The sequence below is a fragment of the Syngnathus acus genome, chromosome 13 (genome assembly GCF_901709675.1).
Source record: "Syngnathus acus chromosome 13, fSynAcu1.2, whole genome shotgun sequence".
NCBI classification, from domain to species: domain Eukaryota; kingdom Metazoa; phylum Chordata; class Actinopteri; order Syngnathiformes; family Syngnathidae; genus Syngnathus; species Syngnathus acus.
The window spans coordinates 15,400,116-15,415,674 of NC_051098.1; the positions used below are offsets into that span (position 1 = coordinate 15,400,116).

The 15,559-nt window shown below is 43.9% G+C and overlaps 2 protein-coding genes across 5 annotated transcripts in view; one reads left to right on the top strand and one right to left on the bottom strand.

The window, feature by feature from the left end:
* Positions 1-8,263, bottom strand: part of ift80 (intraflagellar transport 80 homolog (Chlamydomonas)) — a 27,046-nt gene extending 18,783 nt beyond the window's left edge. Inside the window, exons 1-4 of one of the 2 annotated variants that reach the window (XM_037267431.1) lie at positions 8,142-8,263; positions 1,494-1,562; positions 1,165-1,386; positions 119-229 (exon numbers count right to left, since the gene is read on the bottom strand). In XM_037267431.1, coding sequence (XP_037123326.1) covers positions 119-229; positions 1,165-1,386; positions 1,494-1,530 — 370 coding nt within the window. In that variant the 5' untranslated portion in view covers positions 1,531-1,562; positions 8,142-8,263. Of the gene's footprint in view, positions 1-118; positions 230-1,164; positions 1,387-1,493; positions 1,563-1,738; positions 2,028-8,141 lie in introns of those variants that run through there. The other variant, XM_037267430.1, reaches the window with a different exon arrangement.
* smc4 (structural maintenance of chromosomes 4) lies at positions 2,427-15,319 on the top strand. Of its 3 annotated transcripts, XM_037267427.1 has the most exons (24): positions 2,427-2,620; positions 3,699-3,907; positions 4,527-4,717; positions 5,254-5,445; positions 6,356-6,532; positions 8,176-8,340; positions 9,155-9,282; positions 9,422-9,562; positions 9,811-9,961; positions 11,086-11,250; positions 11,376-11,609; positions 11,687-11,872; positions 12,235-12,396; positions 12,456-12,681; positions 12,760-12,836; positions 12,926-13,078; positions 13,155-13,281; positions 13,353-13,542; positions 13,618-13,762; positions 13,913-14,086; positions 14,150-14,332; positions 14,490-14,722; positions 14,786-14,969; positions 15,051-15,215. In XM_037267427.1, the coding sequence occupies exons 2-24, from the start codon at positions 3,739-3,741 to the stop codon at positions 15,213-15,215; spliced, it is 3,918 nt and encodes a 1,305-aa protein (XP_037123322.1). In that variant the 5' UTR covers positions 2,427-2,620; positions 3,699-3,738. The 3 variants fall into 3 exon arrangements, with proteins under 3 accessions (XP_037123322.1, XP_037123323.1, XP_037123324.1); XM_037267428.1 differs by lacking the exon at positions 2,427-2,620 and having other exon boundaries at positions 3,739-3,907; positions 15,051-15,319; XM_037267429.1 differs by lacking the exons at positions 2,427-2,620; positions 3,699-3,907 and having other exon boundaries at positions 4,581-4,717; positions 5,334-5,445; positions 15,051-15,319.
* The last annotated feature ends 240 nt before the right edge of the window (positions 15,320-15,559 follow it).

The window sequence follows — 15,559 nt, forward strand, 5'->3', positions numbered from 1 at the left end:
CTAATATGGATGTCGATATTGACAGAAAAAAAATGAATGGCATATTTTACAGTCTTCAATTTGACCACCACCATGACATTATATTAGGCTGGTTATATTTAAAGGAAGTTAGCTGTACCTGTGATGAGAGCAGTTCCATCATGGTTCCATCTGCCTGCGAGAACAGCTCCTTTGTGAGCCTCAATGCTCTTCTCAATGCGTCCCGACTTGGAAACGAGGTGGAACTTTCCTGCAGAGACGGCGGGGAAATGTCTCTGTTGAGGTTGGGTGCACACATTCTCTACTCAAGATAGCATGCAGGAAGAAATTAAATAGGTAAAATTTTTAGCAATTCCATAAGCAACAGTGTCGTATGTTACTTCAAATGAAAACAAAACTGATTTTTTTTCTTTTCATTGTGGTATAGTTTCAATGCTTTATAAATACATAAAAACTTTGCAGTTAAATTATTATTAGCAAGACTTTGTGGACAAGAATGACCATTTTCCAAAACATCAAGATAAATGTGCTAAGTTGAGAGTAACTGCAAATCACTATTTGATACTTCAACACTTTAATCACTTATTGGTTAAACTATCTTCAAAATAAAAGTGACAATATAACAAGGGCAAAAAAGAAAAATGAAAGCTGCAACAGTGAATAAAAGCTGAGTTTTCATGACTCACTGGTCTGCCAGAGAAAATTGCTGCCTCAGTTTGGGGGGTGTGCTTATGCAACCCTACACTGTTATTAGTATTCTGACCACATGTTGCCTGACATAATAGTACATCCACATTCTGTGCGTTGGTTTCTAATGCGGCCTGAAGACAGGCAGCACTTGTTAAGTCGTTTTACAGAAAGGGTCAATACAGAATTAGCACTGAAAGCAAAAATACAAACCATAGGACATGTACAACCATATTAGCAAGTCATCCTCAATTGAGGTGTTCTGGGTTTGAATTTCACTTCAGTTTTCCTTGCTTGTGTGGGTTTTCTCTCAATTGTCCTTGCGTGTGAATGTGAGATGGAATTGCCTATCTATCAAACTGTGACTGGAAACCAGTACAAGCTGCACACTTCCTATCACCCAGTTTGCTGGGATAGACTCATGCAAATCTGTGAACCTGAAGGCTAGCGCTATACAGCAATAAACGAATGGCTAGAGAATACAAGTAAAAGACTTGCCATCAGTGCTGGTTAGCACAAAAGTCTCAGCCGACGTCTGCTTCTTGCCACCAACTGTCTTCGGAAACCAGTGCAGGTCAATGGGGTAGAAGTCCTCTGGCAATTTGACCACCAGACTGGTCTCGCTGGTCAAAAGGTTCCACCTGAGGATCTGGTGGTCTTCACTGCAGGAGTACAACTCATCGGCTGTGGTCCAGCCAAGGCAGCTCACTAATTCTCTATGTGAGGCTACTATTAAGGGAAATGCTGAAATCACATCCGTAGAGCAAACAAATGCAACCATACTTAAGCAGCATCAATGCAAAGCACAATCGGGGGAAAAAGGATATGTTTAGGTTCCTTCAGTAGAGATGTTTTCAATCGCATTGTAGACGTTTGTGTCGTTATTCCTTGTGAAACTAGACAAGGAAGCAGACATTTAGTGACAGCATGTTAGCTGTCACGGCAGGATCACACCGAGCGCACGATTAGTTTAACATAAGAAAATGTATAGAGTAGAGAAAAGGGTGAGGTAGTTGCTGCCGTGAATTTGCGGTGTTGACAGTGAACTACAGCGGCGTTGTTGCTACGTTACCTGACTCTGTTGCGAATATCGAATCCTCTTTTGTTGGCGGAGTCTCGGCTGTGACGTGATGCTAACGTTAGCTCGGTCTTCCGTTTAAATTGGCCATCGTTCTATCATTAAAATACGTGAACGGGGGCAGCAGTCTTTCCCCGACTCACGTGAAATCCACGAAAAAAAAGTTGTACGGTAGAGTAGTCGAGTTGGCTAACTCAGTTTGCTATCGCAGGTATCTGGTGGCCATTAAACTGGGTCACAGCTTCTCGGGGTGAAATCTCGCGAGAGTTCACGGTCACTTCCTTGACAACGGATATTTCGAAATACATGATACTGTAGTGGCACATAATCGTGTATTTATCTCAAATATAAGCATACAAATTATGATCGAAAAGATAAAACGCACGTAAGTTAAATTCTAACAATATGGGATGTCAAAATGACTGATGTTGATGTTTTGCTCACGTAACGAAGCGAATGTTTACAACGTAAACGAAGTAAAAGTTTTTTTTTAAAAAAGACAACAAAAGGGGGGGAAATGGGCAACAATATACAGTTGTAGGTTTTAAACTGCATGGGCGTTTCGATCTTTGTTGACGAACGCTTCTGGTTTGCCGAGGGAGTGCGAGGCAGAGTTGGCTTCGTCCCCTTTTTTGAATTTTTTTCCTTTGCCCTTTGAACGGTCCATGGTGCCTTGCGTCAGTTTATAACGCATGTGGTTCGACAGCGCAGTTTAGGCGCCATTTACAAGTTGGACTTCTGCTAGTCGACGAGCCGCTCGACATGTTACCGATTTGAATTTTATGGATTATTTTTCGCCCATTTTTGATCCGCCACTATTTTTCCCAAGCAACATTTGAACCAGGGAAGCGACTTTTGACAAAGATTTTGCCGAAGGTACACGAAGAAGCCCGCGAAAAATAACTTCGTCACAGGGTTCCGTCTATTTGCTGAAATGCGTCAATTCAAAATCGGATTTTTCAACCACCCGACAACACGTTTATAATCTAATATCAAAAGCGCAAATGCGTAATGTTAACCGAGACGACTTTTGTAGCCCGACGCTATAACTCTCACAAAGCGTTTTTTTTTTACGTTTAGAAACTCATCTTAAAAGCAACACGGCCGTTTCCAGCTTGCTCATGTCAATACAGTTAATGCTTGTGTAGCTACTTATGAATACGCGATACCTCGAGTCAGTTAGTTTGTAAAAAAAATAAAAAATAAATCGAAATGTAACTTTTAAGGCGACTTGTAAATAACACCAAAAAAAGCATTTTCAAAATCGCGGCTGATAATACTGCTACCGCACCATTCTTCTAAATAATCGTTTAGTAGCTCAAGGTTTGCCGCGTTGCTATTTTTACAATCGCCGAGGCACTAAACAGTAAATGTAGCGACGTGAAAATATAGTTACGTGGCAAAAAAAAAAAAGACGCATCCTCAGACACTCGACTAGTTTGTATTTTCCGGGGGTAGGGGGCGGCGGGGGGGGGTCATATCGCTGTTACTGGGGGTTCCTTATTTAACCAGTTTGCGTAATTTTAAAATAATCGCAACTTTATTATTCGTTTTTGAGGTTGTACAGACTTGTGAGTGGGGCGTCCAATTTGTGAATTGGGGGGGGGGGGGGGGGGGGGGGTCAGTTTGAGCGTGCATAAAAAAAAGTTTAAAAAAAAAATCGTCAGCTAGGACATACTTGCAGTAATATTGCTATTTTCGTAAGAAAATGCGCTTCGACTATTACCTCGTTTTCACTGCTACACCACAGGAGCAAGGAATTAAAAAATTTAGATTGGCGAATTTATGAACTAAAACTGACCCCATTAGGCTATCTTTACAAACAGGTTGGAAAAAAGTCCCAAAGTGAATGTTGGCCATCACAAGACTTGGAGAGGAAAAAAAACAGGAAGATTGACAGGCTCCAAACCCACTCACCGATATGCCTCTGCCTTTTTTTTTTCTTGTAAACCAGTGACCCCCCTCTAAACCCCCCCTCCCTCAGACTTCAAATCATGCCATCTAAAAGTGTAAAGAGCTCCACCGCGGCCGCCGCCTCCAAGTCAGTAGGAGGAAAGGGGTCGCAGCCTCGGGATGACTCCGAGGACGAGCTGGACGTAACCCCCCGAGGAAGCCGCTCCGATGGCCAGGGACAGGAGGCACCAGCACCGACGCCGACAACTGGCAAGTAACAAAGGCTTGCTTTTTTTTTTTCCCTCCTTGTGTGTATGCGTGTCTCAATCCCAAAACAAGTTGTCTTCACTCCGTTGCGTTTGTGGCCCATTAGTGGAGCATCATTATTTTTTTCCCCCCCTACTCCCGACTTTAGTTAATAGAATAGCTGCTTTTGTCCGTTTTGGTGCGCCGGTAATCAATATTAGTATAATCATTTGAGGCGTCGAGTGTTCAAGCTTGACTGGTACATTTATTCCTATTCTTACGTGTTGGTAGTAGATAGCGCGAGGGGCGTATGTTTGTTATTCTGTCATTAATGTGTGATTGTAATTTGTGGATGCGACACTCCTAGCTAGTTTGGGCAGGTCGTTTTGGGGGGGGGGGGGGGGGGGACTTTGCTGTGTTGGAAACAAAACAAGAGTTTGCCGCCCCCTCCCGATTTTGAGCCACTCTGTCATGAACAAGAAGAAAAAAAACTGAGAGGAGCGTTGTAGTCTGTATAACTTGTTTGTTTTTTGGTGCTCCTCCACCCCTCCCCCACCTGAAAGCGCTCCCTCGCGCACACAGTTGCAGAGTGGGGGGGGAAATAAAAGTTGTACTTTTTTTTTTTTTTTTGCCTGTGCCACAGATCCGCCTGTCGGGGAGGCGGCCCAGGCGGTTGATAGTCGCCCTTTGGAGGAGATTCTCGGTAGCATCCCACCACCCCCGCCCCCAGCCATGACCAATGAGCCAGGCGCTCCTCGCCTCATGATAACGCATTTAGTCAATCGCAACTTCAAGTCGTACGCAGGCGAGCAGATTCTGGGGCCCTTTCACAAGGTACGACCCCCCCCCCCCTTTCGAAGCGCACACACACACACAAGCACACGTCTAATTCAGCCCTGCATGACACATGCTGTTTTGTTTTGAACGTTGTGTTGACATTTGGGGGCACGGTGCATATCTTTTGTAATGCAAATGTTCATGTAATGGCAGACTCAAAAGTTACATAGAATGTTCTGCATCATTTTTTTGCTGTGTTATTTCTTTTAAAAAAAATGAAACTGGGGAGAATGGTCGGAAATGTGCCCTTTTAATTTGGTTCGTGCATCTTTGAAGTTATTCTGACTTAAAGGATGTGTGGATTTTCACAAATTGTTTTTTTTTCATGATTTCGAACGATTTTGTAAATATATGTAAGGATAAAAATATCCTGGCTACACTCCCCTCTAAAACACACACAATACACACTCATGGTCATCATGTGGTGTGGACTGTACAAATGTAAAAAAAAAATAGTTTAAACATTTACAGTGCTTTCTATTTAATATGATTATTTTTTCTACATTTATTTTTAACCCTTTCCTGTTCCGCAGCGCTTTTCCTGCATCATTGGTCCGAATGGAAGTGGCAAGTCCAATGTGATCGACTCCATGCTATTTGTGTTTGGATACAGAGCTCAAAAGATCCGATCGAAAAAGCTGTCGGTGCTTATCCACAGTTCTGATCAGCACAAAGATGTGCAAAGCTGTACCGTGGAGGTGCATTTTCAAAAGATTATTGATAAGGTATAAATCTATCCAATTATTCCTTATGTTGCTGGTACAATACACTCACTATCCTTCCATAATTTGGAGCCCAAAGTGGATAAATTGGTTTAAAAAAAATTCTGCTTGTATTTTATTTGAGTTTTAAAGCAATTTCTTACACAAATGACTGAACCTGGACGCATATCAGTCAGGGAAGTGACATTTACCACCCACACACAGTCACACACCATTGATACGGTGCTAGAGCCTTCCTATTATGATTATTTTTTTTCTGAAATTCAACTGCTGTTAAATTGTTAGCCTTGGCAAATACAACCTTTTTTCAATTAAAAAGTAATTACATTTCACAAGATTTCAAACATGGACAGTAAGAGCAAGAATTAGCTTATAGCTGGTGTAATATTTAGTCTCTGACAGGGGAGTGTAAATTTTTGCTGGGGCCAAATTTCTCAGTTTTGTTTTCTCAACACAAAGTGAAATATAATAATTTTCTATGTAGGAAATGTTGTTTAATGCTTAAATCTGATCATTTGCTTTTTCTGAGTTTTTTTTTTTTTTTCTTTAAATGTTGGTGTGCACAACTCAACTCTCTGGGCTCCGAAGTGAAGTTTTTGAGTTAGATTAAAATAAAATCATTATTACAACCGTATTTGTATTGTTCTAGATGTATATATTGTAGTGATGATTTTAAATGAATTCCACTTGAGTCTATCTGTATTAGCTCTGGTGTGAGCATTGTGCATACAACTTTTGTCAGTTGTCTTTTGTGTAAGTGAATCTATGCTAACATTTTTTATTTTTATTTTTTTAAATTTTCACTCACCCAAGAATGACTTTTGATGTGCTGAGCTGCTTGATTCTCTCCTGAGCTGTCGTGCCCTAAACTGCTGTGTGTCTTCTGACGTCCCCCCCCCCCTCTCTGAGTCAGGAAGGAGATGACTACGAAGTCATCCCCAACAGCAAGTTCTATGTTTCCAGGAGTGCCAACAAGGACAATTCTTCTGCCTACTATATCAATGGCAAAAAAGCCATGTTCAGAGAAGTGGGCGCTTTGCTACGAAGCCACGGCATCGACTTGGACCATAATAGATTTCTCATCCTACAGGTAACCTGCCATTTCTTCCCTTTTAGTCGACAAGATTTTTTTTTTTTCTAATCCTGGCTAGCCTGTGACATTACACTCTGTGCGGGATTTCCTGCTTGTACAGTCAGTTAAATGTTTGACTGCTGCTTTTGTCTGTGGACTGGACCTGTTGCTATCACAAAGAAGGCCTTAGAATGCTCTAGCAGCGCATCATGGTTTGATACATTGTGCAGAAAGTGCGAACCATTATTTGCTGCTTTAGAATTTTAAGGACATGCAATTTTAAATAAATATGAGGATTTTATTTTATTTTTTCTGTGGGAGGAGTTTAGGCGAATCAAAAGGGGGCGGTGACATTTCTCATCCTGTACCTGTCATGCTTTAGCAGCACGTAAATATTGGCGTGATAGATGAGCCCCAGTATTAGCGGTGCTGCTTCAGTGTGGCTGGAACAAACATCTGCCATCAACAATTGATTTTCCTTTTCAATTTCTATCTATGGACTGTATGCCCTGGCTTTTTTTTTTTTTTCCTTTTTAATACCAGATTTATTTATTTCATTTTTTAAAAATATGTCAAACGGAGTTTGAAGGAGTTTGCCGGTCACACTTGCGCTGCTGTGATTGTGTTACACGTGTGTGCCGAGCATTATTACTGATTAACTCGAGGCTCACCGGGTGATGCTTCATGTCAGAGGGACACCAAATGGCCGATTTCAATGTGCTGTCTCTGGAATTCTAATTGTTTTACACGCTGCACTAGCTTCTGGTGAACATTTCTTTCTTTCTTTTTTTTTTATCCTTCGGTGTGCCTTTGTGGTTTGCTGGTTGCTTACAAGTGTCTCACTTCCCCCTTGTGTGTGTGCGTGCGTGTGTGTGTATTCATGATGACTCTTGCTGTCCTTGAATGTTAGATTTTCAGCTCTGCCTGTAACATGGCTGCATGGCTATGGGAAGAGGATTAGGCTTGTTGTCCAAGGTCACTTTTCCAGGCCTCTGGCTAAGGGGAAGCTGTCTATTTAGTGCACTGGTCAGAGCAGAATGACATGGGGGATTTTTCGCTTCTGCTGGCCTGTTTTTATTTATTTATTTTTATCCTTAAAAGTTACATGTGAGCTGAGACAAACTCACAACTCTTTAGACACACAGAAAGAGCCATTAGGTTTTTACATTGTCTAGACTGAATTTGTGTTTAGCTTGAAAATGATCTTACTCAAGGCTGTCTTTCATCAAATGAATACAATTTAACATGGAATCAGACATCTTAGACTCGAGAAAAATGTCCCTGACACGGTTCCGGGAGCTTGAAGAAGCTAGAATTAATTTACACAAGATTCGATAGGACCTTTGTTTCACATTGGACATGTTGTTGATACGATTTTTCCATTTTTTACTTGGAACAAAAAATACTAATTATAATCGTATTTCCGGGTTTTTTTTTTCAGCCAAGTGTATTGCAATAAATTGTTCTCAGCATCACTCGACAGGGAAAAATACATTTTGCTCCCAGTGCATAAGTGTATAAGTAAGCATTTTATATGTGACAAAATAATATTAAATTGTTTTAGACAATAATTCTATTTTCTAGTATTTTATTTAATTGTATAAGTGATCATTTTGCCTGGACTCACCTTCTCAGATGTGTTTTCTTTGCCTGGGGCTCAGGGTGAGGTGGAGCAAATTGCCATGATGAAGCCCAAAGGTCAGACGGAGCATGACGAGGGAATGCTGGAGTACCTGGAGGACATTATCGGCTCGTGTCGCCTCAAGGAGCCCATCCAAACGCTGGCCCGCAGAATTGAACTGCTTAATGAACAGAGAGGAGAGAAGGTCATTTATCCTCATTCATTCGTCTCTGTCCCAGCATTTTCTGGTTTGACTTTGAGATGACTGTGTGATCCTGTGTGTGTGTTTTATGTGAAGTCTTGACAGAGAAGACAAGCTGTGATTTTTTTTTTTTTTTTTTTTTACCTCAACAGTTACTGCAGTGCCAGAATTATCAGACATGTACAATACAGCAAAACCTCCAAAGTTGAATACCTTCAAAATTTAAACAGTTTGGATCTGGGTGGAAAAAAAACACACCAAAAAAAATGATAAGAATAAAATTGTGCCACTACAGAGGGTACCGGGGAGGTAAAAAGCACAGGTGTAATGATAACCATAGAACCAGAAATGCAACTTACTGTGACATGTAAAGATGTTCAGTACACATGATAGCAATGCAATAAATTAAATATCAGTAGCATCAACCTAAAAAAAAAAATTCCCCAATCAACTCTTATAAATTCCAGCAATACCTGCAGCACATAAAGCCACTAGGTGACACAATCACTCTGCCAGCACCTTATTTATGTGTCAAGAGTGAGTAGTTTGACTTGAATTTTTTTATATACCTTTTTATACTAGTAGGAGAGTTAAAAGTTGACTTTGAAAATGTTTGCACAAATTAAGGTGGCACTGTGAGTCTGATTTAGTTCATGCTACGTTTCCTGTGGCAAGGAAAATGTTGACTCTCGAACACAATCACACACACAACGGATTGTGTTAACCCCTTCCAGTTCCGCTGTGTTATTTTGTAAATATGCCGGCTAAGGCCAATGCACGTGATCCGTGGCTTGATATTCTCGTTCACCACCCTTAGCTCAACCGAGTCAAGCTGGTGGAGAAGGAGAAGAATGCTCTGGAAGGAGAAAAGAACAAAGCTGTGGAGTTTCTCACTTTGGAAAATGACATCTTCAAACTCAAGAGTCGCCTTTATCAATATAATGTGTAAGTACGCCAGCATTTATGGTGTTTGTGTTCCGTGCAAAGTTCAACAAATGAACATATGAGCCAGGAAAAACAAAATGGAAGAATGTAATTTTTTTTTTTTTTTTTTATCATCCTGATATCTGTTCCTGTTCATTAGTCATGATCTCCAAAAGCATGTGGTAGCCAAAGAGCAGGAAAAGCAGAAGATCTTGGAGGACAACAAGGAACTGACAGAAAAAACTGCCAAGATATCGCAAGAGATGGAGAAAATGAATCAAGAGCTGAAAAATGCGGAGAAGTAAGACCCTTTTTGTCTCTGTTGCTCTTTCATCAAAGTCTGTTTTTGCTTGTTCTCGAGGGTGAAACTTGTGGTTCCACGTCTGTAGAATTTTATCTACTAAAAAATGATCTTATAAAATCTGGAAATATTCATATGGAGTTACCACTATTTACTAGAGCTGCTATTTCCTTTTAAAATTGTATTGGGAGGAGGGGGGAAAAAAATACTGGTATTTTTGCCCAGTTCAAACAATGTTCCTCCACCAGGAAACAGAACAAGATCAACAAGTACATTGAGACCCAGAAGGAGACGTTCACCCAGCTGGACTTGCAGGATGTCGAAGTGCGCGAGAAGATCAAACACTCCAAAAGCAAAAAGAACAAGTTGCAGAAGCAGCTGGAGAAGGATAAAGAAAAGGTGTGTACACCTTTTTGAAAATTTCATTCAGCTCTCGTGTGATTCGTGGGGGGCTGGAATGATATCACCCACCGCAAATGAGCAACTTTCGTGTTTACTGGAGAAATCCAACAAAAGAACCAGATTTACACCATGAGTCAAGCAGCGGTACGGTGTGTGTTTTTTTTTGTTTTTTGTCCTCAGGCCAGCAAGCAGTAAGGGCACCCTGACAATTTCCTGCTTACGGGAACACAAATTATTGTAATCATTGTAATATTCTGAAATTAAACGCACGTGACTAAGAAGAAAAATACATAATGAACAATAATTGTATGTCTTAGTATCCTCTTTAAAAAAAAAAAACTTTTTTTTTCTTTTCAGAAAATTAATGATTTGATAAATTCAGAGTGAGTTTTGTATAGTTTCAATTTCTCCGTTGTTAAAAAGAAAATAGGTTCATTCTGTGAAAAATGCAAAAACATGGTTCATGTACAATAATATTAAAAAAAAAAGGGCCCTCAGTGTAAACTAATTGCTACATGGGTTCCTGTTAAACATCCCCGCTCCATAAAAATGTAACATCTATATGCTGAGAGCCTGCTTTAATTCGTCATATTTTTTCCTTAAACTGTGGAGTTCTTGTACAAACAACATAAAAACGTTTCACGCTGTAAATCACATTTTAAAAGCAGCAAGAAGTAGCTCACCTAAAGTATCCACTAGGGGGCTGTGAAGTGCCAGACAAGTGGATTCATGTCCACGGTGTCATGGAGCAACACACACACACACACACACACACACACACACACTTGAACACTGACTACCACGCAGTTCAGATTAGTGTCATATTGTTTACATCCGGAATATGTAGTGCATTTATCGTGGCGGTGCAGTGGAGATGGGTTGATTTGAGGGGTAAAGGCAGGCAGACCCCCTCAGGGGAGCAGTGTTCTGCTGCACGCAAGTCAACTATGGCCTGGCTTGTGTTACACTCCCGCCAGCCACGTTGTTCACATTTCACCCGCCGTCGAGCACAAGACACCCCACTCGTTGTGGTACTCGCGACCGGGGCTCGTGCCGTCTTAACAGCGACAGAGCATTAGAAGTTGAATTTTTGTTGCGTTTGGCCACTTTTTTTTTTTTAGCTGGAAGAGGTGCGCGGCGTACCCGCCAATAGCGAAAAGGCCATCGCGGAGGCGACCGCTCGCAAGGAAGAGCTGGAGAAGCAGAAGGGGAAAGAGGAGGAGAAACTCAAGGAGGTGATGGAGACTCTAAAAGAAGAGACGAGCGGCTTGCAACAGGACAAAGAGGTATGGATGAACCCAATTCCAGACCCAGATGCCATAGGTTTAAATTTGTGATATGAAGAGATCATATACATTAAAGAAAAATGACCCCAATGTGATAAATCCTATGCCGTTCTTGCTCTTGTCAGACCAAAGAGAAAGAGCTGATGGAGCTGAGCAAAGCTGTGAACGAGACGCGCTCTCGCATGGACCTGGCGCAGTCGGAGCTCGACATCTACCTGAGCCGCCACAACACTGCCGTGACGCAGCTCAACTCCGCCAAACAGACTCTCCAGACCACCACGGACACGCTGCGGGAGCGCCGCGCCGCCATTAAAGAACTGGAAGTCAACATACCGCAGCGGGAGAAAGAACTCAAGAAGGTGAACTAAACGTCACAAGCGTTGCTTTACTCTACGTTGGGACCGAAAGTCATTACGGAGTGGCTGTTTTCCTCCAGGATGAGGGAGAGCTGGAGCGGGTGACAAAGATGGATAACGAAACCCGTCAGGTTGTGAGGGAAATGAGGCAGAAGGTGGACGAGGCCAAGAGCTCTCTGTCCTCCAATCGCAGTCGAGGGAAGGTCCTGGACGCTCTCATGCAGCAGAAGAGGAGTGGCAGAATTCCCGGTATCCTCGGAAGGCTGGTAAGGAGTCACTTTTTTGTCCTTTAAGGATTTGATATATAGCCACTTGGAGCTTTGGGGTGCACTGGAGTGCCCTCCACAAAGACACATTGTTTCAGCATTTACAGGGTGTCTGCGGATCCTTAAAAAGTCTTAAATGAGATGTTTCAAAATGAAGGCCCTAATTATCCTTGAAAATGACATGTAATCCTTGAAGCCTCTATTCAAAGGTCATAAAAATCCCACAGATGCAGACAAAAAAACAGCTTTGTCGGATACATCCAGCCATTTGTTTTTCTCTAGCGCTTGTCGTCATTAGGGTGAGCTGTAGCCTGTCCCACGTTTGTTTTTAGTTGCTCATTGATTGCGGTTGATCTACGCAGGGAGACCTGGGAGCCATCGACGCAAAGTACGACGTGGCCATTTCCTCCAGTTGCGGGGCTCTGGATCACATTTTGGTGGACACCATCGACACGGCTCAGAAATGTGTCACGTTTCTCAAAGAGCAGAACATCGGCGTGGCCACCTTCATTGGTCTCGACAAGGTACGTGTGCTCGAGCGCTCAACTGCGGCTCCTCGTTCTGACCTCATTTGTCCCCTCAGATGAAAGTCTGGGAAAAGAACATGGGCAAGATCCATACCCCGGAGGATTGCCCACGTCTCTTTGACATGGTGAGAGTGAATGACCCCAGCGTGCGCCCGGCCTTTTATTTCGCCCTGAGGGACACCCTGGTGGCCCAGGACATGGAGCAGGCCACGAGGATGGCCTTCAAGAAAGACAAGCGCTGGAGAGTGGTCACCCTCAAGGGCCAGATCATCGAGATGGCCGGTGGGTGGCCTGCTCTTTCTCTCCCAATCTCCTACTGGCCATGTTCCTGATGGTGTCCTTCTTCCTGTTTCCCTACAGGAACAATGACTGGAGGAGGCAGAGTAATGAAGGGCAGGATGGGCTCCTCTCTCAACACTGAGGTCTCCCAGGTGGAGGTATGTGCAAAGTACCAAAAGCGTGACACAGCTCTGAACTTGGTCAAGGTCTACTGCAGAACCTGACGGCATGATGCGCTTGTCCGTAGCTCGACCGCATGGAATCCAAGCTGAATGAGAACGTGACAAAGCTGCAGGACTGCCAAGAGAAGAAGCTGCAGCTGGAGGAGAATGTCCAGCGTCTCCGCACTCAGCTCCGCGACATGAAAAACACGCTGGAAAAATACACCAACAGCATGACCGTACGTAGCAAAATCCTTGAGCGAACTTTGCCATCATTGTCGCCTCCAACAAGTTGTCACTCTTGATGTCCTCCAGAGTCTGGCTGACCAGGAGAGCCATCTCAAGAAGCAGATGAAGGAACTGGAGGCCAATGTGCTTGCTGCTGCCCCGGACAAGACCAAACAGAAGCAGATGGAGAAGAGTCTGGAGGCCTTCAAGAAAGGTGCCACTTAACCTCACTTTTGCAACATTCCCTTCAAGTATCTGACAAAACATCACCATTATGTTTTCCAGACTTCGAAGCAGCGTCCAGTAAAGCTGGGAAGGTGGAAAACGAGGTGAAGAGGCTCCACAACCTGATTGTGGAGATCAACAGCCACAAGCTGAAGGCTCAGCAGGACAAGCTGGACAACATCAACAAGGGTCTGGACGAATGCTCCTCCACCATCACCAAGGCCAAAGTCGCCATCAAGACGGCAGACCGGTGAGCTTTAGTTCTCTGCACTTGAGATCGCTGACCACACCGCCGTCAGCTTCATCTTGACCACACTGTCTTCAGCAACTTGAAGAAGTGCGAGGACAGCGTGACCCGCGTGGAAGAGGAGTTGAAGGACAACCAGACGTCTTTAGCAGCATTCACGGAGCAACTCAAGAAACTGGAGGAAGAGGCGGGAGAGGTCATGAAAGCTTGTCAAGAAGCTGAGGTCAGAGCATATCCTATCTGAAGGCTCAAATTGAGGCAGAGCCATTGTGATTTGTATTTTATATACAGGGAAAACACCTGCCTATTTGGTTGACCCATTACTTGGAACTTATGGGAGATATAAAGTTAAGTAAATCCCCTTGTTCTCCAGGCGGCGCTCCCTGAAGTGCAGGAGCACTACCAGACAGTGGCCAAGGAGATTAATGTCCTGCAGCAGCAGGACCACGCCCTGCAGGAGGAGTCGCTGAGTGTGCGGCTGCGCGTGGAGCAGATGGAGGCCGCCGTCAGCGAACACAAGAACAAGATCGAGCACTGGCAGAAGAAGGTGGCCGCCGCCTGAGGCACCAGCGTTTTGTGCTAACATGCTAACAGCCGTTGACGTCCACAGGCCTCAAAGCTCTCCCTGCACACCGTGGAGGGGACGCCGGACGAGGAGCTGCCTGTCCTCACGGCCGAGCAGCTCGACGACATCTCTGACCCAAACGTCATGGTCAACAAGATGATCACCTTGGAGACCAAGTGTGCTCAGATGAAGCCCAACCTGGGTGCCATCGTAGAGTACAAGAAGAAGGTAGGAGCAAGAAAGTGAAACGCTCACTTGTCCCAACAGCAAAGGGGGGCGTTGGTACCAACATCACACTCTTATTTAGCATCCGCACTACATAAATTGCTCTACGATTAACTGCCAACTTTATGCTTGACCCACTAATTTGGGACGACACCTGCAGGAGGAACAGTACCTGATGCGCGTGGCCCAGCTGGACGAGATCACCAACCAGCGGGACAATTTCAAGCGCAGCTACGAGGACCTGCGCAAGCAGCGCCTCAGCGAGTTCATGGGTGGCTTCAACATGATCACCAACAAGCTGAAGGAGAACTACCAAATGCTGACGCTGGGGGGCGATGCTGAGCTAGAGCTGGTGGACAGTCTGGACCCCTTCTCAGAAGGCATCATGTTCAGGTAAGTGTCCACGTTGTGTTTCTGTGTCAGCCCCTCCACTGATGCCCGACTTTTATCGCGCAGCGTGCGTCCTCCGAAAAAGAGCTGGAAAAAGATATTCAACTTGTCGGGAGGAGAAAAGACCCTCAGCTCCCTGGCACTGGTGTTTGCACTGCACCACTACAAGCCCACGCCGCTTTACTTCATGGACGAGATCGACGCCGCGCTGGATTTTAAGAACGTCTCCATCGTGGCCAGTTACATCTACGTGAGTACCAAGCCGAGCGTCCTTTGAGCAGCCTTGCTAGCGCGACATTCAGCACCGACCAATTTTCATCCCCCACCGCAGGAGCAAACCAAGAATGCTCAGTTCATCATCATCTCACTGAGGAATAATATGTTCGAGATTGCCGACCGCCTCATCGGCATCTACAAGACGCACAATACCACCAAGAGCGTCGGGATAAACCCCAAGACAATCGTGTTCCGAGAACATGACGCTATCACCGCCTAGGAAGTCTCTCACTTCAAGTGCCACTTCCCTGTCTCGTCACTTGTCATACACTATGCTGCTATTTTTAAGACTTGTTTAATAAAGATTTACATTTTAAATCACAACTCTTCAGTTTTCAGGGTCTGGTTTCAAATCTCCGCAAGGCTCTGCGAACTAAACACTTCCTGCTTCCACAAGAAGACATCCAACAAGTGCACAACTCCTTCCCACCAATGGTGCAACTTTCGTGCCCGCAAACACAGACAATGAGTTGAGAGGGTTCCGCAATCAAACGTACACCAATGCAAACTAGAATAATTGAAACAAAAAACTGATGCAAGATTTCCGTGAACTACAAAAAAAAA